The sequence below is a fragment of the Diadema antillarum genome, unplaced genomic scaffold, assembly GCF_040938485.1.
Source record: "Diadema antillarum isolate AM-2024a unplaced genomic scaffold, OU_Dant_1.0 seq00000057_RagTag, whole genome shotgun sequence".
Classification (NCBI taxonomy): Eukaryota; Metazoa; Echinodermata; class Echinoidea; order Diadematoida; family Diadematidae; genus Diadema; species Diadema antillarum.
The window spans coordinates 396145-421126 of NW_027271163.1; the positions used below are offsets into that span (position 1 = coordinate 396145).

Consider the following 24982-nt stretch of genomic DNA (forward strand, 5'->3'; position numbering starts at 1 on the left):
GTTCCTCCCTATCTAACTTTCTTCCTAATTTCCCTTGCCTATTCCCCCCCATTTCTCTATCATCACTCCTCCTCCTCTTCCTCCTCCTCTTTCCCTCCCCCCCCCCCCCCCCTCCTCCTCCTCCTCCCCTCCTTACCCTTCTCTCTTGGGGTTGTTCCTGACAACCTGCAGTATCCGGCCTGGTAGGTACAGTGGACTGTGCGTGGTGAGGACCAGTTCATGATTTGTAGGGTGGAAGGCTTTGTTGAGTCGCCATGGCAACGGTGATGGTGTGTCTGCATCCTCAATGGGGGCCAGGTTTTTGGAACGGATAGAGCAGCAGCATAGTAGCTCCCCAAATATCACCCTCCACTGCAAACATGGGATATAAAGATATAATGAACAAGTGTTAATACAAGTAATGCTAAAAAAAAGAAGGAAAAAGGTATTCTACAATCAAATTGTTCAGGGAAAAAAGTATTCATCATAATAAACATTTATTAACTAATAAATCATTATCATAAATATAAATATTTATAATATCTTTAAAAAATCTTTAAAAACAAAAGGACAAAACTAATGAGACAAACAACTACGAAATAGAACACACAAATACACATACACGCAGCTAAGAGTTTTGTTCTGTGATGATATATGTTTTGAGGTATGACTCTGCAAAATGAAAAGACTGCACTGTCATCTGCCAGTCAGTTTCATCTTGTGGGTCACAATGGCTTTGGTTAATGGTACTGTAAAATCATGAAGAATGCACCAGCAGGAAATGAAATCAAAATTGAGTCTTCAGTCATCAATACTGTCATCACAATCATACTTCTGTTTGAGTGAAAATCTGCACACATTGCAGCTGGCTTCTCAAGACGATTAATGAAGAAGGCAGCTAGTTTCTGATGCAGACAGAAATGCAAGGAAGAAATACGTAAAGAGTGCCCTGGGGAAACACCTTGGGGTCACGACACATCTTGATGCAGTTGAGAAGGTCTGCTCTCAAGAATTCCATCTGGGAGAGCCCAATTCTGGCCACCACATCCTTGCCCACAATCAGGGACGTCACAAATTCAGCTGCATACTCTGAGGCCTCTTTGCTGCATGGAAAATAAACACAAGAAACATCATTCAGAAGGAGCCCACTCTTCCTCATAGTTTCAAATGCAATGTGTTTCCATTTTCAAATATTAAAACCCCCGATTTTACCACAGTCAGAGTCACCTAGAACATTCATTTGTAACAATCTGCACTTCAATTACCAACTGATCACTTGTATCTACCAATAATTCATCATTTTGAACACCCTTTCACTCTCTTTTGCACCATTTATGCTGTACAGTCATACCTGTTTTGGGATGACTTGTCTATATGAAGACTACCAGGTTACACTCTATTAATTAAATACAATTATAAAGATAACATTGATAACACTGTGAGAACAGTGTGATTGCATGGTCAGTTGGGTGAGATTCTGCCTTGTGATAACAGTGAATGATTTAATTGAATGTGACATCACATACAGCATAATACTGCTGTCATTTGAATCCCAGATGATCAAGATGAAACAGAGCTAACATTTTATCTATCTTAAATTCAGAGGAGATACTATGCAAATCAATTCAACTTTTGGAAATCACAGTAATAATCAATATTCAAATATCAACCACTGACAACTGAATGTTGCTATCCTCTAATGAAGCAAATAACTGCACATTACCAAAGACATGCACTTCTTTACAATCTAGTCCTATCAAAGGTCCTCTCAATAATCATAAACCAGTCACATCATGGACTCATCATCATCCTTCAAAACATGATTGTTGATGCCTTGCTCACCATAGCAACCCCCCAGGAGGCGAGTAGGCATACACCTTGAGAGTGGGATAGCGGGGCCGCAGCATGATGCCGAGAATGGCGGCTGTCCCCGCCCCTAGGGAGTGACCGACCAATACCAACTCGTACTCACTGGTACCCTGGGAGGCAGAAATACAGAGAAAGAGGGGGGGGGGGGGGGGGGAGAAGTTTCAATTTGTCTTTATCAAAATCATTGTAACATGGATAAACTTGGTAGGTGTGCTGAGGGCTGTAACCAATATTGTCATGTTGACAAATTTGGAGTTTTGTGGAAGAAATCAATTTCATACAGAATACCCAAAAAAAAAAAAAAAAAAAAATAGGCCAAACTCAATTTCTCAAAAGTACAAGATTTGCACACAAAAGTCACTGAAGACATTGCTTAAAAATAACTTGCCTATTCCCTGACTTTACGGGAATAAAAAAAGAATAAAATAAAATAAAATTACTCAAGATCACCAGCAGGCAATGATGTGAGGCTCAATGTTATGACAAAGTCCAAAATCATTTCCTGTTCAGCATCTAGACATCATGCTGCACTGTACACAAACTAATGAAACATTTTTGAGTTCATTAGCTACAACCTGTCACAGTAATACATGTATGTATTCCCGATGACGCAAACACGGCAAGGTTTTGCAATAGATGTCCATACAATATCAATCTTTTCTTCAAGAAAGGAAAAGCCGATGTACTACCTTTATAAAGCATAACTTTATAAACAAGAAAAGCATTCATGGTGATGAAAACCTCTTGAAATCAAAATTTAGCCACACCTTTCCCCTGAGTGATTCCAATAAAATGCAATCACAGGCACAAAACTTGATTACTGTATGGCACTCTATGGAAAACACAAATATTAATTCAGAGACCACATTAAAAAACAAACATACATACAAGAGGCAAGAAAATGAAACGGGGAGCACAAAAGATTCAGCAATCTTTAAAACTTTTTGTGCTACCTCCATAGCTGTGAAAGCCTGATGGAGGAGTTTGTCTTCTACGAGTCTTCTTCTGATGTAGTTAGCTGTCTCCACCATGCCCTGTATGAGGCAAATACACAAGGACAGACAATTTGTATACATAAATACCTGTAATAGCTCCAAAGACTTTCCCTATCTACTGTAAAAGTGGAAATTTTCACGCATTTCGCGCAACATGAAACGAGCGCATAAATAAAAGCGTACATATATATTTGCATGCTATTTGTACTCATATTTTATTTCTGATTCAGAGGAAAAAGAAACCCATGAAATTTATTCTACTCAGGCGAGTGCAAAAAAAAATCACTCATACAAAAATTTCCACTTTCACAGTATAATGTAATTGATTTCTATGTAACATTTTCATCACTATGAATCCGCTGTGTAATCTTTGAATGAAATATAGTAGTTAAATTAATTTTGTATTTATTAAAACTGTATGCATTCCTCCACTGGAATGGCACACAAATGGCTCATTAAATAAATGCAAGCAAAATGACATCAAGGCATCAAACGGGGATGATTAAAAGGCAACATACCTGGTAATACATTTATCAGATTCATTCACAGAAATGAATCCCCTTGCAAATGTAAGAAGTAATAAAAGATCCCACCCAAAAAATCACACGATCAACACTGACACTGCATACACCCATTCAAATTAATTCAAAATAAACCAAGAAAAAACAACAAAATAACCACAAGAATGATATTAACGATTCAGAGATCTAAACAAAGTATATCATATGAACTTCAGATTGCCTTGTGAAAGCCGACACAACATGACATTTAAAAGCACATTTCTCAATTTCTTCTGAGTTTACTTGCAAGTGGTCAAACGCCAAATATAATATCAAGCCACATGAAGTGGAAAGGAGTAAACATGGTTCTGGGCTGATATGATCAGGATGGAGAAATGAGAAGTATCTGCGATGATGCAGTGTAAATCGTCTTAAATGGACCTCGAAAAGAGCGTCATCCTAGTCTTGGCTCATCTGTCACATGAGGCACTCAAGCAATCGTGTGACAGGAAACGGATGGCTAGCCACTGTTTTTTTTTGCCTTTTTATCGTCATGGTGATTCTAGCGGCTCATTTGTCTCTGTTTGGATGTGGGATTTTGCTCAGATGACCACAGACAAATATGTCAGGTGTCATTTGCAAAGGAGGAGCATTTTTATAAAATCACAAGTAGTCACTCATAGAGGTGATTTCTGCAATAAATGCATCATTGTGTCAAAAGTAAAAATGAACTGAATATCATGTTTAGACAAATAAATATCCTAAAACATTGTGAATTAAAGTTCCATCCCTTCTTCCTCTCAAAAAAATCAGGATTTCTAGTAATAACTTGGGAAAGGTTAGAAAATTACATTTTTGCTCAACTTGGGATCTAGCTTCTCTGTTCATGTATGTACTTTTTTTTTTCTCTCTCTCAGTGAACATTACTCTAACAGACATACCAATCTTTCTGACTGAAAAATAAGGATGATTTCGCTCAAAAGTAGGAGAGAAAGAGCAGTTCCCATGGTGTGTAGTAAAGTTATCGAGTAAAATAGGAAACTGATACCTTAAACAAGGACTGGGAATGGTTAAACTTCAGATTCTTTCCTCCAAATTCAGAATGGTTGGGAGGTGTACTTTAATGTTGGTTATCATACAATGTACCTACTTGTATATAAAGTTGATCTAAAATTTCTTGACAAATTGGGGAAAAACTTTCAAACTTATGCAAAATACTACAAAGTAGGAAGAGCTACCCGGTATTTAAACTCATTGTTCGATGTGATTCAAAAACAGTTTGTAAATGGCACACATCCCAAGATATTTTCATACTAGCAAAAGACTGGCCGAGGAGACTAAGTTTCTGAGAGGACAAGGTATAATATCACTGACCTTATGACCTTTGTATGCCATAGACCCATCTTCAGTGTGAATGGGACTGGTATCCGCACTCAGGTCGGTGACAATGTCGGCAACGGACAGGGTCCCGCGAATGGACACCACCACTCGCCGTCTGTCGTGGTCGAGGGCTACGAAAAATGGTGTCTCCCAGACCTAAAGGCACAAAACACCATTTACAATACACGTAACATCCAACAAACGAAGAGTCCAGCTTAACTCCACAAATCGCACGGATACACATTAATATCAAAGCAGTGTATCATAACATTTCTGAAGGCTTTTCTTGGACTAAGGCTAACTGACTGAAACTGCGCCCCGAGGAAAAGCTTCAGGTACAGCTATACAAAAAGTGCATGCTGCCTGAGATGAAAAGTTGTGCTTCCTTTTCCAGTCTACTAAAAGTGGCATGTGCACCACAGCTGTAAGAGATATAACTCTCTACCTCATACATGGTTAAACTACCAACCTGTACATTGACAAACTCATTATCTGAACTATGCAAATCTCTACTCAAAGACATCAAATATAAGTAACACAGGTGTAATCATATTTTTATTGCGACGTGCTATGGAGTCAGGGTACTGTGAGTTTATATGTAATCCCACACAACACACTTGTATTTGCACATGATCTTGACATCAAACCATTCCATTCCGTTTATATCAGGCTCAAACTTCATATGTCTCAGCCAGAGAGAAAAGTGAATATCTTAGCAAGGCAGTTATCAGCACATAACTACAAAGACTTTACCATTGCAACAACAAACTAAATGTGTCTGAACATATTAAATATTCAGTGCATCAATATGACTATTCATATGCTCATGCTTACATCTTAGCATTAACAGTAAAGATTAACTCAATCTAAATGATTGTAAAAGTCCAGGGCTAGCTACTAAAAACAGCTCAGAAAAAAGTCTAGTCCTGCTGTTTTCTTCCACAGTCTACTGCAGCTGAGTTGTGCCTGTGTCAAGCCCAAGAATCTAAGAAGCAATGAGTTAAAGATGCTAAAAGTACAGCAGTCAGACCTACTCTCCTTGCACACACTGACATGGTCGCACACTTTGGTATTTACAAAATGAGGCATAATGCAGACACGAGCTAAACATGTATAGATAGTTCACACTACTGCTGAACTTCATAACTAAGAAGTGGAAAGATTCTCTCTTTTGCATTCAGTCACAGGGACTTATCCTTGTATCTATGCATCACAAATGAAGCACACTTTCACCCGTGTCAACACACCATGTGAGCTCATATCAGAAAAGGGTTCATTCACATATCAAAATCAATGCAAAAGGTTAAAGATGTACACAGAGCATTCCTGTAATATGTGATTCATTTACAATTTCACCTTCTACATCAATTAGTCTCCACTTTACGCACAGCACATGTCCTTTGTCTGTTAAAAGTAAATGCAATTCCTTAAGCTCCCCCGCCAATCTCTTCGCCTCATTATCACAAATCTATTATTGTGAGAATGCTGCCATATTTTCCATGTTACATAGGAACAACCACTGCTGGCATGTTCCTTGGTACTCCACATCACCACATTCATATCAAATCAGAATAACAGATTAGCAAACCTTGATGAACTACACCTACAACATCCCGTATAAACACTCATATTAAAATTAATTTTTAAAAAACGTAGCCCGCGAGTTCTCATTTTCCCCACATTTTGTGGAGAAATGGAGACAATTTCCCAACACAAGTTTACAGCTGTTGATTAGTTACTCTGCCGCTCCCTTCCACAGAAATCCCAGCCTCTTATTCCCAGATCTGTACTTTGTGTCTGATTTAGGCTTCCATTTTGTTGGTCTGCATGGAAAATATTCCGAGATCACAAAGTTAGTTGTGTGTAGTACATTGCACAACATGCGGTACAGCAATCAGATTCCAGCCCGTGCATATACACTGTATGTTGCAACGAAGACAAACTGATACAACATAGACTGTACTCTCTACATTACAGACAAGGTAAGATGAGTAGAAATGAGAGAAGGGGGTAAATTAATACGGAAACTGCACACACACAAAACAAGGAATGGGGGACATAAAATGCCACATATTCGTGGAGTGATACACTTGTATTTCGGAAGCAGAAGATGAATGACGTTTTCAACAGACCAAGGGTGATCAAACACATTGTACCTTCTGAGGTAGACTTAAGTGACATAAGCACTGAATTCTATGATATCTGACACAAAAAAAGGGGAAAAAATCCTTTTCGCCATTTATCATTTGCTACAAGTCTCTAGGTGCATTCCTGTTTACTTTTCATTGTCTTTGTTTTTCATTACGCAAAAATCGAACTGAAAAGCATGATATCAAGTATGCGATAGCATCTCAGGTTGTATCAGTGTGAACATGTGGACTCCCTCTACAGAACCTATCAACGTTTTATGTGCAATCTTTCAAGTGTATAATTCTATTCCTATCTATTTACATCCTAATTGATCATACAAATCAATAAAAAACCTTAGGTATTTGCATCTCTAACCCTCATGTCAACATTGCATACCCTGTTAATTATCAGTTCATCCTATGTTTGTCTTCATACTCATAATTTCTTTGGTTGTGAACTGCATAAACTTAAAAAAAGATATGAGTACTGTATCCTTATATAGTTCTTTGACAAGACTCTTTTCGCATAATCGAAACACATCTGATTCAGACAGATATTCAAGAATGTAGAGACACAGGGGAAAATAGACTTATATTGAAGGTACTGTAGTGTTTGCCCAATCAAATGTCAAGATAATATAGTCCATATGCACTGCAGAGTGTGGTTTTTTTTTCTTCTTCTTCTTCGTTTTTTGGACAAGTACTTACGAATTTGACTCTGTGACCTCATTTGGTTTGTGATCAGACCATAAAAAAGGAGTTCTCTACCCTAGGCATTAAATGAGTCACCCCATATTACCTTGCCTCTCTCCCTAAGGATTGTGTCAAATAAACACTGACATTAAAGAGTGCCATTAGACATACCTGCACGTCACGTCTATAACAACGTTAATCTACTGCCTACTACAGGCTGGTGTAATGTTTGAAATGGATTGGGAAGGGGAGGGGGGAGGTGGGATGAGGGGGAAATATCCGATGTCAACATTGTCTAGAGAGTAATTTGGGTATGAATTATTGGGAAGAGGTCTTACAAGATGACACAATTGTGTGAAACTCTGAATTTTCAAGAAATTTAAAATCTGTGTGTATACGTATGGGTCATTGTGAGCAGCTGGTTTGGAAACATTGTTCAAATGACTAAAGAACATGTGGCTAAACAAATCAAGGAATTTCTGGTTACTTCACCTTTTTACACTCATTAAAAAATTCAGACAATACATCACAAGTTTTACTGTCTCTTCACTAGCTCCTACTGGAGAAAAGAATCTCCATCAAAATCCTTTTGCTGATACTTTTTACTTCTTCATCTGCCCTTGGTTATATGAGCTAACCCATCACAATGTAAAAACCAATCTGAAATTGATGTTCTTAAGCATAATGCATTTATATTTCATGTATACCCAAAGTCAAAGACTCAGGGTATCTAAATGATTTTCAGCAGAGTTCTCCATGAAATTATATATCATCAAAAATATCTGCCAAAACGAATTCCATCAAAAAAGAAAGAATAAATCGTAATCTCTAATTGATTATGATTTATTGTCTATATTGTCCTTATATAAGCTGTATCTTTCATATATCTTCTTCTAGTCAGAAAAGTCTACATGATGTATTTCAGATGATTTCCTGACTATGACAATAGTCTAGTGATCAGACTCATAGGATGAAAGAGATGGTCATTTACATCGTAGGTCTATACTGCTTGGATGGCATTCCAGAATGTACATATTTGTCATTATATAGTTGTAACAGAGGGGGTGAAAATGTGTAGATATCTTTATTGTAGTCTCCAGTACCCAGGCAAAACATCTCTTCCACTGGAAAATACATTCTGTGCCATAGACATACCTTCGCTTAAGAGATCAGCAAATACCCAACGGTTTATGTGATCGAAGCAGACAACCTGATAAAATGCCATATAAAATGTTGCTTTGGGCTAGCATTGCACTGTATTTACCCTGGCAAAGTTAAAGGACAAGTTCACCTTCATAAACATAAGGATTGAGAGAATGTAGCAATATTAGTAGAACACATCATTGAAAGTTTGAGGAAAATCAGACAATCCGTTCAAAAGTTACAAATTTTTGAAGTTTTTGTGCAGTACCCGCTGGATGAGAAGACTACAGCAGTGTATGAATAACTTAGATGTCACATGCGTACAACAATATAAGGAAAATATAAAGAGAATTTCACAAAATTCCATCTTTTGAAAAAAGTACACATTCCCCCGACTCGTTACCGATAAATGTTATGGGTAATATTATTCCCCCTGCCTTTACAAAGAGGCAAGTCAATTGCTCTTTTATTATGCGAAAAAAATGAAAATATGTTGAATTTTCTTTTATATTTTCTTTATACTGTTGTACGCATATGACTCACAAACTGTAGTAGTCTCCTCATCCAGCGGTTCCAACACAAAAATTTAAAAAATTCATAACTTTTGCATCGATTGTCCAATTTTCATCAAACTTTCACTGATGTGTTCTACTAATATTGTTGCATTTTCTCAATCCTTATGTTGATGAAGGTGAACTTGTCCTTTAACTGATAAAATGATTTGGGGCTATTGTCAATCAGTTGCAATGAAATAATTTCCATTCTTTGCTGTGCCATAACTTTTCACAGAAATATCAACATTAAAATATTACTAGATACAACAGGAAGAGTTGAGCCACATAGTGTCTGTAGCTATACAATCACACATCTTACATTTTTTGTCCAGTATAAAGAAGATTTATATTCAAAGAACACCTGCTATGAATTGTGGCGCTGTATTTTTTTTTTACTTTGAAGTATGCCAGCAATTTGACACATCTGCATAGACTGTCTACAAATAAATTTTTGTACAAAAGGTGAAATTTCTGCAATACAGAAAAATTGTAACATTAATATCAGAATGTTAGTTGCATGCCTCTTGTTACTTTTGTTGTGTCAATAACATGCCGATGGTCATGTCAAGTTATACTTAGCATAATCACAAGAGAAACAAAACTAGTGGAAAGCTTTGTGTATGTCTGACAAATTTCCCTCATGTTCTGACAAGCTTCCTGCTATTGGATCACTCCCAGCACAAAGCCTGTCCCTGTTTCAGTGATTGCCTAGTTTTGTTATTTATTTGCTGTTGTTTTACGTGAGTTTAGTTCATGAGAGGGTGTGATGATTTATGTTGCTCTTAAACTCAGGGTTGAAAGGTCATTTTTGAAGGATCGCAAGCTCAGTGTGCTAAAAGCTGCTAAACAGAACAGAGTAGAACATGGAATGGTACAGAGGAACAGAGGAATAGAAGAATGACTGAAAGAAGAGAAAAAAAAAGAGACATGGGGATATAAGGAGAGGAAAAATGTTACAACTGCAAAGGGGAATAACACTTTGAGGGAAAGATACATGACACAAAAGATTTAGGGTTATGCAATTTAAACATGCTGGCAACTCAAAGTCATGAGTAGGAAATTGAAGGGGAAGATTTGGCAACAAAGGATGAGTGGCAGAGAAATGGTATGGAGGGAAGGAAGAAAATAAAAGAGCAGACAGCTTGATGAGATACGTATCAGAAGATTGAAATAATGGGTGGGGGGGGGGAGTAAACTGGTGCAGATGAAAAGTCGAGGTTCTACACTTCTTTTTTAAAAAAGTGCAAGCTTAGTGAGAGGAAAGCTGTAAACAGAACAGGTTGTGACAGAAAACAAAAGGAATCAAATGACAGAATGAGGGAGAAAGAGAAGGGCAAGAGAAGTTGAGAGGAGGTGAGAACAGAAAAGAGTTAATGTACACTGTAAAGAAGAGTAATGGTGTGAGGGAAAGAAACATGAGGTGAGGTATAGAGGGTTACGAGGAAGAAAGTGGGGGAAAAATGGTAATGGAGAAGAAACGGAAGATGGATCGAGAAACAAATGACCCTTGACAGAGAAGTAGTGGAAGGGGGAGGGGGACATGGGGTGGAGGGTAGGATGGGGGGGGGGGGGAGATGGGTTGAGGGTAGGATGGGAGAGATAATAGAGGAGTACAGGAGAGATGGAAACAGACTGACAGCAGATGGAAGTAAAGTGAAGTGCAGAAATACAGAAGCAGAATGAACAGAAGTGGACATGCTGATTGCCCCAACAAAATTATAAAAAAACTAGATATATCGCTACAGCGACTGATATGCCTCCTAATAGGTCTATAGTACAATGTCTTGACAATGTGTGACGACAGTTTCACACAATTGGCAAAATGTTAAAATGACAGGTTTGCCACAAATGTGCTGAATGTTCACTTTCCTAGAACTAGGTTCAATTGGATGAATGATTAAAATGTCAGAGTGCAGGTATTTGGGGAACTGATGATTTTTACTTGACTTTTGACCCTTTTATAAGTTTATGCATTGAGTAATTTTCAAGGTATTGAGAAAAAGTATAATTTCAGTATCAAATGGGAAAATAGCATTATCTAAACCTGGCCTTTGACCTTTGACCTCACAGTTCCAAAGAGAATCACTGTTACGTTGAACATGTATAAATATGTAAGTTTCATGATGATACCTTGAGTTACTTTTGAGATATGGAGGAAAAAGTGCAACACTTTCACTTGACCTTTGACCTTTTGACCTTTGACCTTTTGGCAAGAACCTTCCAACAGAATATATATCGGGTAATACATGCATACATCAAGTTTAAAAAAAAAAAAAACCTTCAGGAAAGTAGTGATATTTTGAGTTGACCTTGACCTTTGACCCCCTGACCTTTGAACCATGACCCCCAACTTCCCTAGATAATCACTGTCCATTGGAACAAGCATATATACTAAGTTCCATGAAGATACCTTGAACCATTTGCGAGATATGGAGAAAAACATGAATTTTCAACCTTTTTTTCCACAAAATAACCTGTGACCTTTGACCTTTGACCCCATGACCCTATAATCCAAACAAAGTATTATCCCCCCAGAATATACCCTCATACCAAGTTTGATGTAAAACCACCACACGGTTCTTGAGATATCGACAAAAACAAAACGGGACGGACGTACGTACGTACGGACGGACGGACGGACGGACGACCCGAAAACATAATGCCTCCGGCCACTTCGTTGGCGGAGGCATAAAAAGAAAGGTGATAAGCAAGGCGAGAGGCTCATGCGGATGTATGGCGTTCCAGGCATACGTGCCCTCAATGAAGCAAAAGAAATCAAATGCCGGTGTGATCGGCGGAAATCTCAAATAAAAACAAAATGGACCCATGGGATGAGACACCATTGTGATCACTCATGCAAGGGAAATCCGAGAGCGATGTAAGGAACAAAGATCTTGTGACGTTAGTACTCGGCATCGCGTCCAAAAGCACAATATAAAAATGGGTTACGGCAAAACTGCTTCACAAGATTCATCCTCCTCAAGGTTTATCGAAGCAAAGAATTAGCATTTTAGGTGGTTTCTATTTCTCAAAAGGTTTCGTGACTTCAAACTGCTATAATTCCATTCAAGTTTCGTAATGCTGAAAAAAAAAAGCAATCTAGAAAGTCAAATCCCTCTTCTTCACTAGAAAGTACCAGATTTGAAGTGATGAATCAAAGTGGAAAATTGGAAATCAAAACTATTGAGACTTTAGAACAGAACAATAAAAGTGTTATGAACAAAACTTAAGAAGGGGGATTACTGAACCTCCTGGCAGAAGAACTTTGTTTAATAACTTATCAGACTGAGTATATTGATATCCTTCATCATGAAATTCTCAAACTAGGATTGGCCAAGAGCTTCTCATGTGACTCGAAATAATGTCGCCAAAAGTAGAGATGGCGTGACGTCAGACCTCGGTAAATTTTTCACAATATCAATATTTCAATGTCAATTTTTACGATAAGGAGAAATGTAACTACTGATACCTCAACAAAGTGAATCGGAATCTTGATAATAGCACTGTCATATACTTTGTACATGCCCTGTGCACTGTGCAGTAGCTGTGGAGACCGCAGGATGGCCACTTGCACTACTGCGCGTATTTAGACCTTGGTCGAAATTTTTCTCTTGTAGGATATAAATAAAATATGCCATGTATTGTTTTTGAGGTATCAGCTGAAATTACAAATTCTTCGGTGACTGGCATAATTCCTATTCCCTTCGGGGCTGCACCCTTCAGAAAATTAATGCTATGCCAGCCACCTCAGAATCCATAATTCCGACTGGAACCTCTTATTGCATGGTTTATTTGATTGATACATATACACAGTATACCTTGGCACAATGAGGATTGTCTCTTGTTTTAGTGGTTCAAACAATAGAATCGGTTGATAATTGTGTTAGGTGCGTAAAATGGTGCAAAAGGGAAGCAATGCACCCCAGAAACCAAGAAGAAATCCTCAGTGAGTGTTAGTGCTGTGACATGCCGTTGGAGAGCGCTTGAATCGTATCAAGGCATCAAGATGATACAAAAGTGCACTGCATTACCTTCTTCGTCCGACGGGATTTTCTACTTCCACCTGCATTCCCCATGCAGAGTTTAGCGAAACATTTAGGAACATGCTGGAAAAAACAGACATGTGAAGGGGAGGGAACAAAAAATTGCACAAAACATGAGAAGGATTGCAGAACTGGGGAACTATGGTCAAATATCCATTCAGTCTCACATGAAAGTGGGTGAATGGGACTAAAGGGTAAAACGTGAAACACACACCAGAAATCAACATTTTGGTAGTTTACTTTCATACCCTGGGATTAGATAAGATCTACTGATAAAAGAGATATCTTGCAGGCAGCTGGCTACATTGGGAAACGGGCAAATGCACGGTGAACAACATGTACCATACTGCTCATGACTACTGCACAGAAATACTTATGGCAAGAATGATACACTGCTGTAGTAGTAAACAGCAACCTTAGTGATGAAGAATGATGATGTGGCATTCATATATAAAGCACATAATATGGTGAGATATGAGGCAAGAGACACTTATACATGGCATGTGGTTTCATAAAGCCAACAAGTAACACAAAAGTCATTTCACTGAGTATTGTCTATTGCTACCCCCCCCCCCCTCCAAAAAAAAAGCTCTCTATAGACTATTCCTAGGGTAAAATGTCAAGTACTGTATGCTAAAAGCAACTGTGCTTTCTTACTCTGGAGTATGATAACTAAGTTTTCCACTTTTTGGCATAAACTTGTCTTTAGTATGAAGAGGAAAGAAACCCACAAATTTTCAATGTCTTAATCAGCCAAAAGTTCTCTAGTAAGTTTAAAGATAGAACCTAAAATTACAGCACTTGTACACATTTTCTATGTGAAGGTGTATGCAAATGCAACCATGGCCACTGACCAACACAGATCTGTTTTTTTTTTTTTTTCCCATTGTCTTTCTTTACGATTTTTGCAGCATACTACTCTGCTTATAGTAATGGTTCCACAGCATTTGATCCAAACTGCTAACAGGATACACTGTACTGCAACTCATTATTTCAAGAGCCAGATCATTCTTTTCCTGTTCTTTAACCCGTTGAGGATGGTTTGATTTTGCTACAACGCGCATTTCCCATAGACGCTTGCCCGAGTATACTCGGGACTCGTCCTCAACGGGTTAATGAGCAGTTTTGGTACTTGTTTATATCTGGGGCCCTCATAGAAAGAGATGAATAAAGAATAAATATCATCTCAGGCAAATGAAAACTTGTAGCAATAACAGAGCTGTTTTGACTTGACAGGAAACCACAAAACCACAGTTTCAATCAAACTTGACAACTTAATGACACAAGACATTAGACCTCTTCTTGCCACATACAATGTAATACTAGCACAATGACGTATGATCTTAATGCAGGCACTGGTGTCTCTGTGTTAATTGTGGGCGTGGCAGGGATAATGCTTAATACCACTGGTTAGTGTATTGTTTTTCCATTCAGATGAAAAGATAAAACCTCATGCACGATGGTTTCTGGCAGAAAGCTTTACCATTGGAGGGAATTCTGTATCATGTTAGTGCATGGCTGCTACACTTCAGTATCACTTTCACTGCAAGGATCACATACAATTATTAGCATTAACATCTGAAAAATTGAATTAAAAAAAAACAATCAAATAAAACAACAGCAATTGTGTTCTCACACACTCCAAGTGTACCTGAAACACTTGAGAAAAAATTATATGCACACATACACCCAAACGCACACAATTTAACTATACTAAAACGTACCTTCTACCAACATGGAACGGTCTGCAGCCACTACGGTTAATTTCAGAGGAGATGGGTCCTGTTAGACTAGTCTATTTGGCTCACGGGGGAGAGGAAGTCATGTCTTTGCTGGACATAGGGCTGAGGAGGGAAACTACACAAGCTGATCTGTGTATCAAATGCAATTCTGCATTCCAAACCCTGCAGGAATACCCTTTACCAAAACTAAAATGAATACATTGCTCACTTCATTTGTCCAAATGCTGTCCCTCATTTTATACCCTTAACCCATCCACGTACGGGCCTCTGTGTAATCTGTAATATCGTGCCTGCCTAGTAAGTTGGCCATGAACTTGGGCGCGATCTTCCCTACGGCGCGATCTACACGCGAAGAGCATTCATACGTCATGGAAAAAACTGCCTGTGTCATTCCCACTAGGCAGGAGGGATGATGCGTGTACACTCGTGCTAATATGCACTTAGTTGACTCAATACAGCACTAGTTTATGTGAATTTTATGAAAAGAAATAATAAATTGTGCAGGAATTATGAAAAAATATTGTTTCTGTGTATTTCATTGATAAATCCTCTTCATTTCAAGCCATCTGTAATCACATCTTACCCACTTGCGAATCGACGAGTCCATAATGTCCTCGAGCCCCACCCCCCCGCCCCCGAGATAGCTCTGGAACATTCCATTCAATGACGGGGTTTTTATTTTGCAACGTTATCTAATAACTCTCATGTATAATAAAGCAAGTTCTTGCTATGGCTAATCTATTTTGTAATGTATCATAATCTATCTATGCTGAGATAGCCTAATTCAAATTTGCAGAGACATACAAAAAGATTTGTTTTACAATCGTGATACGTTCAACTACTCATTTACCCTGTGCTGAAATCCGCATGTCTGCTCCGCACATGTTATCGCTATCGCTCAAACTTCGATCGCGATGGCTTGTGTGTGTACACAGGTACATATAGGTACACAGTGCTAGTGTAACGTGCATGTGTGGAGAAGCATGGGGGCTGAGAAAACCCGGGACTCCACGTGGTGTAGTGAAAAACAAATCGGACGTTCGAAGTCGTACATTCAAGAGCTAAAACAGACAAATAGCGAATTCAAAGTCCACTGAAAAGGTCTTGACATTGTAATGTATGTTCCAAAATCATGTCTGGCTTAGTTTTGAGAGAATTTTCTACACGCACGAGATCAGGAATGAGATCGGTGAACTGGCTAACAACGTGTGTACTGTGAACATGTGACTGGCTTGTGCACATGGCTTAGCTAGGTGATCGTGAGAGTGCGGCAAGAACGCTAGGAATGCACCCGAGATGCGGTGTGTTGCAAATTCTTGGGGTGAAATTAGACTTCCTTGTTCAGCCCGTCTAGTATCTATATTTTTTTTAATAATTCTAATTCTTCATAAAATCACGATAAAAAGACTTCATATATTCATTTTATATTTTAGAAGCGTAATATGAAATATTTTGGGGGTTTTTTTTAGTCCAAGAAAAAAAATAGTTTGAATTAAAAAATAATAATAAATAGTCGTTCTTGACTCAAGTCTAATTTCCTGCGCCTTCTTGCAGTTACCCCGCAGTTGCCCATGGATACGATGCATAAATAATCAGCTGTTTACTGAGTCGTACTAGTGTACCACCCTACTGCTCTTGTTCAAATTGAGAGGATTGTTATTTTATCGGCGGCACTTAGTTTTATAACCTCATCCAATAAAAAGACAAATTCAAACATCAAATGGTGTGACAGTTTTTGTCAGAATTCCCTATCAATTTCAACTTGTTGCCAGGATAGTTTTCAGATTTCACTTGCTTCATTATCGAAGCTGTTTGACATTTGAAAGAACTGCTCCATAAGAAATCACCTTTCATTTGTTATTTATTTTCACAAACAAGTATTTTGGTCACTTGAATATTTCTTATTATTACTTCAATGTCATGATATTTCATGATGGTTATGTATTCTGTCTTTACATGGCAAGATGGGATTTTTTTTTTCCATCCAGGGTCAAAGAAGAAAGTGACAGGAAGGAAACCAAAAGGATAGGGAGGAAATGAAAAGGATACAATGAAACACCTGATCAGCAGGCTCTTTTTTATTACAATGGTGAATGCAGTACATCAGAATTTAAGTACAGTTCTAAATAATTTATCAGTTGAAAAATGAGCAAAGAAAATGGATTTCATCGAGTTCTAAATGAAAACTAAATTAGCATCGCCATTATGATTTAGATCTAGAACCTAGTGCTAGTACTACAGAATAGACCTGATGCAAACTTGTTGTCAAGCTTTTGGTTGAGTTTCTTCAGAGACACGAATTTTGTTAGCATAATACCCGAGTGAATAAGAAAAAGGAAAAAAAAATAAATACACAACTGTAATGCAGGTCTCTAGACCACTCCCGTGCACGAGCGAGCATCAGCCCCCGTTTCTTCAGTGTCACTCTAGCTCTCGTCATTTGCATTGGCCTAGGCTAGGTTACTCGTGTCGTAGTTTTACTCGCCATCATCAATGTCATACATGGTTACACAAAATAAATTACATCTTGCCATCACCTCAACCACAGCAAAACCCTGAATATCACTCCCATCATAGTCACTCTCAGCTCACAAAACATATCAGCAAACGATACAGACATCGCAGACCTAGCTAACTACTAGCTCTAAACATAGTTGTAACTACGCCACGTCAGACATTAGTTGTACACAAAAATGAAACGGAGGTGAAAAACTAGTAATGAATACACGAAGATCATCAACGATGGCATATTACCGTAGAAAAAAATACACAGAACATCTTGCACCCAAAAAAAAATCGAGGTAAAAAACTACGATGAGAAAAACTAGGGTGAAAACACGATGCTTGGAAGACGAACGATGAAGACACTACGGCAAAAATGCTTACACGGAAAACAAACGAGTGGGTACCACACAAGCTACGATGTTATGCGCACATACGTAGATAAGCTACATCGTGTTCAATCAAAAAACTCAACAAACACTAGGACAAAAACTCACCTCTAAATTGTTGCAAACGAGATAATCACTTAGAAAAAAATGAACAAAACACTCTCAGAAGTACGATTGTTCTCTGAGAATGAAAGATATAGAATGATACGAAAGCAAAAGAGAGAAAAGAGAGAGAGAAATGGACGGGAAACCTAGAGAAGTTACCCACACTCACTAACGTAAATGGAATTCGACACACACACCTCCGTGCCCGCCCCAGCATAAGCATAGCATAGCAGTACACGTACACACACAAGGAGATATCGTCAAGCACTCTATGAGGAGATCGATATCACGATACCGCGCGTAAGAAATCACTGCAGTTGCTGGGGCAACAAAGATACATGCGCGCTGTAAACATGAATATTGATTAGTTTCTCAGCAGGCTCGAACCCCTGGCAGGTGTTTTGGCCAATAAGAGACATTCTAAAATATGTTTCTTTGCATAAATTATTTTTCTGAGTCCCAGTAAGGATCTCTGTGATTGGCTATAATTATTCTACAGCTCCTGGCCAAGCCTGAGGTCCTAGGACGCCCTCTTTTGGTCATAAATAATAAAAACCACGTTTTTTGTGGGAGCTGACGGGGATGGGTTAATAAAAACCTGTTGCCAATTTTATCTTCCAATTCCACCAGCCAATGACTTAGGGAAGGGGTTGGGGGTGATTAGAGTTGTGGTGGAGGGAAGGAAATGAGGAAGACAAAATACAAGAACTCAACATTTTATGCACACTCCAGCATCAGGAACTAAAACTTAGGGCTCATTTCTTTCTATAATGTTTGCAGTATTTTCCTAATATGGCTATAAAATCATTCCCAACAGGATACAAGTGCCCATTAAACATAAATATCGAAGCACAGAGCTGTGATTTTATAGCTTTCTTCAAATCCCATTACGATGAATTCTTTCTGTTCCTCTATGACAGTAATGAATTTCTACTCATATCAAAAGTGGGCTAATTACAGCAAGCTTTCCAAAATCACAGATTTAGATCTTAAATATTGAGTCACCTTCCTTCCTCTTCAAAAAAAAAAAGAATCAAAACATTAAAAAACATTCTCCCAATAAAACTCTTTCCTTTTTTTTTATTAGAATTAGAGTAATTTGTCCCCAGATCTTGCCTGCTGTGACTTCATGGCGGCATGAACACCCATCAGTGCCCCTGATGCACCAAATAGAGCGCAGTGAAAAGAGCGAAGCGTGATAAAGATGCAAGCCCGAATGCACCCAAATTTGCATAATCAAACATGGCAGACAGCAGAAACATGAGCGTCGGCAACAGCACAAAATATCTAGTCTGATCTGATGACACTGTGATGTAAGGAGACCCTATAGGTCGCTTCATTATCTATTTTTTCTCTTTGGAAGATCTTCTTTTTTGTTTCTCAAAGAGCTACGTATATGTAGAATTTAAGATTGTTTTATCATTTGTCAATACAAGTTGAGATACAAAGAAAATCAGTGCTTGATCAACTAAAATATCTACTTTGTCTGGAATCTAGTATCAGTTTAGATAGTTTAATGGATTGTTAAAAGGAATAATTGAGCAATAAGCCATATCAAAAAAAAAATCTGCAAATTTGGTTTTATGTTTTTCATTTGTTTTGTGGGTCTGAAAAAACAAACTATGCAATGACAGAGAAATCTACACATCATTCACTGATAGTCTGATAGTAAATAGAGAGATTCACAAATGAATTTCCAAGCTCTGGAGGTGAAAAAAAAATGGAGGAATATCTCCTTTGGGAGAGGGTGAGTCAGGACTGTCATGAGAATTACTCACGCAATGGATTACGCTGGGGGTAGGGTGACTACAAAGCACAAAAAAAGCTCCTCACACTACAAACTATGACACACTCTAACACTAAACTCATGCAATGGTCACACAACACTTCTTTTCTTCCTTTATTTGGAGATTTTCAAATAAGAAAAGTTACAGCAAGCTCTAAAACAAATACAAACGACATGCTATCTACAGGGCCACATTCATGCTAAGGAATGTAGAATTTGCAAAAAGAAAATCGACAAAGCATACAGATGAGTTGGGAGGAACAACAAAGGGCATCAGAATGGGTATGGGGGGGGGGGGTAGAAGCATGCCAAGCAAAGAAAATAAAATAACAAGAGGGATGTCAAACTCAAAAAGGTGAGATAAATGAAGCGAAGAAACAAAAATCAAATGGCATACCAGATTGTCTGACTGGGACAGGCTCGAAACACTCCCTGCAGACGCAACACCAGACTCACTACAAGCTGAGCTGCAGGGGGAGAGAGAGGGAGGCAAGCAAGAACAAAAACGACCACCACAAGACACAGAGCCGTCGTCGGACAGGGACGCGGCCGAGCGCGCTTCCTTTCTCATCATGCGCTCGTCCATTTCCTCTTGAAACGAGAGGCTAGTCTTAAGGCAGATCCCCGACTCGGGCGTTTGGACGTTGGGCGTCGCCCCCGCCTCGTTGGCTCCCCCCGCCTGTGGCCCCACCCCCCTGGGGCTGGTGCGCCCCACTAACATTAAGCCCTCCGTGTCAATACCATAGCTCTCCGTCCCCGTACTCTCCTCCTTACTCCCGAGCCCCTGACAGCAAGAGCTACAACTGACCGAGACGTGGAAGGTGGCGTAGATGATGTCGTTGTTGCCCAGCCCGGACATCTTCTTCAGGGCGGCGAAGTTGCACATGCAGCAGTTGTCGGCGTCGGGGTCTGACGATTCGTCCAGGTGGTAGTGTTGTCGGCTCTTGAAGCAACAGCACCTGCAACATGATATCACAATAACAGAAATAAATGTCACTGAAACAGCTAACATATGAACATGTTGCAGAACATTCATGGAGAGAGCACCATCAATTTTCTAACATACTAGTTCAGTAATACTGAATTTGAAGAAGAAATAATTTCTCATCTGTAGGGTAACAAAATATACATATAGTTTTTAAAATGTAATTGAACTTCTGCTCATTTCTACCTTCATAGAACTTTGCAAGGATCTGCTTCTGCCAAAGTGACAATATATTCAGTTATTTGTGCCTGTGCAATTGTGGGTTTTCATGTGATGGCAATCAATACCAGCTGCAGTCATGTCCTGCCTCTTTCCTCTTGGTCACTCAATGGGAGAGACTGGGATTGTGCTCATAATGTCTAATCATGTATCACCTGGTCCTTGTGATTTACATTGCCTACAATATCTGTAGCATTTTTTCACAACTTTCTATCGACCAACCAGGCATAAATTAATAGCATGTTGAACCAAAGACCTGATCTGATAATTCACCGAGATTTAATAAACAGCACACTTGGGGGGGGGGGGGGGCATTTCATCTAGTGTTTTGGCAGTGGTTTTCACTGACAAGTTTGCCATCAGCCAATTAGATGCAAGGATTTCAGTAGCTTAAAACACTTGTCAGTGACTGACAAGTTTCATGATACACTGCCGTGGTACCAGTACGCAAAAGGTTGATCTTCCCAAATGCCATCGAGGCTACAAGTCCACTTGCTCATCAGAGAGGTTCAATAAAAACTCACTGTCACATAAGTAAAATTAGGGGCATTTGCCTATCAAATGTGTAAGGCCATCCCAAGAAGGTGATTCAGGCAAGTGGCAGAAATAGTTTTCATAATTCCCTGGTTTTCCTCCTCATTCAAAAGAATAATAATGACAATAATAAACCATTTTTATATTGCACACATGACAAATAAATACATTAACATCTCTATGCACATTGAAGGAAGGAATATATGGATACATAAAGAAAAAAAAGACATAAGATGGCCTTAAATGTGTATCAGTGCAATTATCCCTCGAGGACAATTACCCCCAGCTAAATACTGGTTAGTGATAAAGTTAGAGTAAAGATTAGGTAAGGGTTAGGTTTAGGGTTAGAGTTTGGGTTAGGGTTAGGTTTAGGTTCAGGATTAGGATTAGGATTAGGAGAAGGGTCTGGGGTAATTGTCCAGGGGGTAATTGCCCTAGACCCTGTAAAATAACTTCTCTTGTCCTAGCCTCTGTCTGTCCCTATTGTCTGGTCACAATCTATCTCATTATCATCTCCATTATCTCTCATTATCATCTCTATCGGTCACAATCTATCTCATTATCTCTCCACTTCCACCTGAATGGGAAAATGCGACCGAAATGCCTGATTAGAGCGCAATGACGACCGCTCTGCTCCATTATTTGTGGTGGCCGCTCTTCACGTGATGCTTGCATGCACTGACCTACATTCCTTGGCCATCGTACAGCAACCTCCGGCACCGTGCACCATGACGTAGCCCTTCCAGCCGTATGCCGCCGCGGCAAACTTGAAGTAGTGGTGGAGTTCCTCGAACAAATCACTGTCCTCCTGAGGTGAGATAAAAGCAACAACAGAGAAATAATTGCATAGAGAAAAAAATCATGAAAACTGCCGAGCACATTTCTCAGAAATGAATTGAAAGACAGGATGAAGCGCCTACCAAAGATGATTCCTAAAAACTCCAAGATGTACCAAAACATATATGATCTATTCTCTCTTTCTGCACAGAACTCTGCAAAGAACTTGTCAAAATTAAGTGATGCCTTGAATATGATCTGTTCACTGCTTTATATTGGATGATTTGTCAAAATTTCACATGCCATTCCTACCCTCAATCCCCCCCCCAAAAAAAAAATTGTTACTTCTTTGAAATAAAAAAAAAAAGAAAGCAATCAGTTTCTGCTACTTACGACCTTCTCTTTATGGGGCTCTCTATAGGTTTTCCCCCTCTTTTTTAATACCTGTCCATCTCTGCATTCTTCATACTGCCGAAACTATTTTTTTCAAAAGGAATTTTCATTCAACATAAACCAATCATCAGTGGGTCCACCATTTACTCAAAGAACATGATTACATAGCTCTACTGAAATTGAAAACTAAATAATATTCAACATAATATTATTATCATTTTGCTTGTCACCAAAATATGTACAACTTCTAGCTTAATATCTTGTATTATTATTTTTCCTCATTCTTGTGAGGAAAAAGAAACGAGGAAATGAAGTTGAATGGAAGTTGTAATGAAAAGACAACAATATGTTTAATGAGTTCAGTTTGCCTGACTTCAGCCTGATACCATTTGCATCATGTACTGGGTTTAAAGCCCCATCATATATAAAGCAGAGGACAGTATTCCACAGGATAGTATTGAACTATTGATTAGACGCTAAATACAGATTCCCATGAATGTGTGCATTTGGTTGACTAGCAATGAAGAGAAGTAACACAATTAAGCACATTTAATCATCAAAGTGCTGGCAAGAACATTGGTATGTTAACATGTACAATGTATTTGAAGTGACACTTTTTTTTAGTTCAACAAAAACATTATTGAGTTACTTCATTGGTAAAGTTGGTCCTCATGTATAAGAAACTGCTTGTCTGAACCAAAATCTGCAAAACACAATTATCTGATGATATCATTTTTGTGACTGTTGCAAAATACTACGAAGATTTGTCAGAATTACACAGCATAGCTGGCCTATACTGCACTGGAGCTTTAATCATGGCTAAGAATTCATTTCAACCTGGAGCATAATTAAGAGATAAATGCTTCAATAGGTGAAGTTATTCTCTGCTTGGTGTGATTTTATGCTCCAGATCACACTGACTGCCTTTCATGTTTGCCAGACCACAATGTAACGGATACATCATATAAATGTGTACATACATTTTTTTTTCTCCCGGTAAGCAGACAAAAGGTGCGGTCAGTAGAGTGGAAAAGAATGTCAAGATCCTTGATAGAAGTATGGTATTTGTGTTTGATCCTCCATGGAAATGAATTCAGGCTGTTTGCTCCTAGCATGCTGGGGACCTCCCCGCACAAGCATCTGCTTTTCTGTAGGTTCCACCACACATTATCTAAATTCTCTAATATAAATATGGCATACTTCTACAATGATTTCAGTACTTATTAACTTTATTACGTAAAGTTAATTCTCTATAATATGGGATCTTCACATTTACATGGGTAAATGTACATTGTATGTTATGAATGTACAAATTTATGGAAAACTGAACGAAACGAAATGAAAAATTAAAATTTCTTTCCATTGACCAGCATTAACCCATTGAGGACAAGCTGATTTTGCTATAGCGTGAGATTCTCATAGAAACCCAGGGTTATCCACAAGGGATTTGAGCTTGTCACTGCAACATTCTTGTGCAATATCCCCAAAAGCCAACAACATGCTACGCAACATCCTTGAGAATTGGTAACATGCTAAAAATAAACTGTATTCAAACATGTGAAAGACAGGTGAAAAACTTGAGAAACATTAAACTACTTAGAAAATTTGTGCTCAAGACATAAAGCCCCGGTCACACAGCACTCCATGTCTAAATCACGTACAAAAAGTTATGAAAATCTGGTGGACGTGGTCGTAAGTGGTAATTTTTTGGTCAATTTTGGTTTGGCCGTTCTTTGTACGGGGTATGGCCATTGGCGGCTGTTCCACTGCTGAAGCACTACCTAAGCACAGCTAACCACATCCAGCCACGTGTATGTACAAGGAAAAATCAATTTGTCAGTGATAAGCCACTAAACACACGCTATTTCCCGTGATACCGACGCGTAACGCGCATCAGTTGACCGTGCTCTGCCCGTGACAGACCGCTAAACTTTTGCGTCTTACCGGGTCTCCCCAAGTTTTAATCACTGCCGGAACACGGATTATCACATGTGTTTCACGTGTGTTGCACGTCTTTACCACGTGTGCCACCCGTGGTTGTCCGCGGAATAAAATTTTGAGCAGTTACAAACTTTTTACCGCGTCCGACGCCGTTCCGATTTTTCCTTGCGTCCTGCCACGTCTATAAATCGACCGTAGCTCGTCTTAAACTCGACATCAACGCGAACAACACCGTCTGCTTCACGGGAGACCACTTTTTGACGTGTTTTGGCCGTGATTAAGCCGTAAAGCGCTGTGTGACAGGGCTTTTAGACACAACATCAA

General features: G+C 38.9%; 1 protein-coding gene across 1 annotated transcript in view; it reads right to left on the minus strand.

Annotated features, from left to right (window-relative positions):
- The window catches only part of LOC139725722 (diacylglycerol lipase-alpha-like), a 116563-nt gene that overhangs the window by 14270 nt on the left and 77311 nt on the right, over nucleotides 1-24982 (minus strand). The window contains exons 7-13 of the mRNA XM_071636806.1: nucleotides 22231-22355; nucleotides 20207-20768; nucleotides 4718-4879; nucleotides 2790-2882; nucleotides 1822-1958; nucleotides 941-1082; nucleotides 137-351 (exon numbers count right to left, since the gene is read on the minus strand). Of these exons, the coding sequence (XP_071492907.1) occupies nucleotides 137-351; nucleotides 941-1082; nucleotides 1822-1958; nucleotides 2790-2882; nucleotides 4718-4879; nucleotides 20207-20768; nucleotides 22231-22355 (1436 nt within the window). The remainder of the gene's footprint in view (nucleotides 1-136; nucleotides 352-940; nucleotides 1083-1821; nucleotides 1959-2789; nucleotides 2883-4717; nucleotides 4880-20206; nucleotides 20769-22230; nucleotides 22356-24982) is intronic.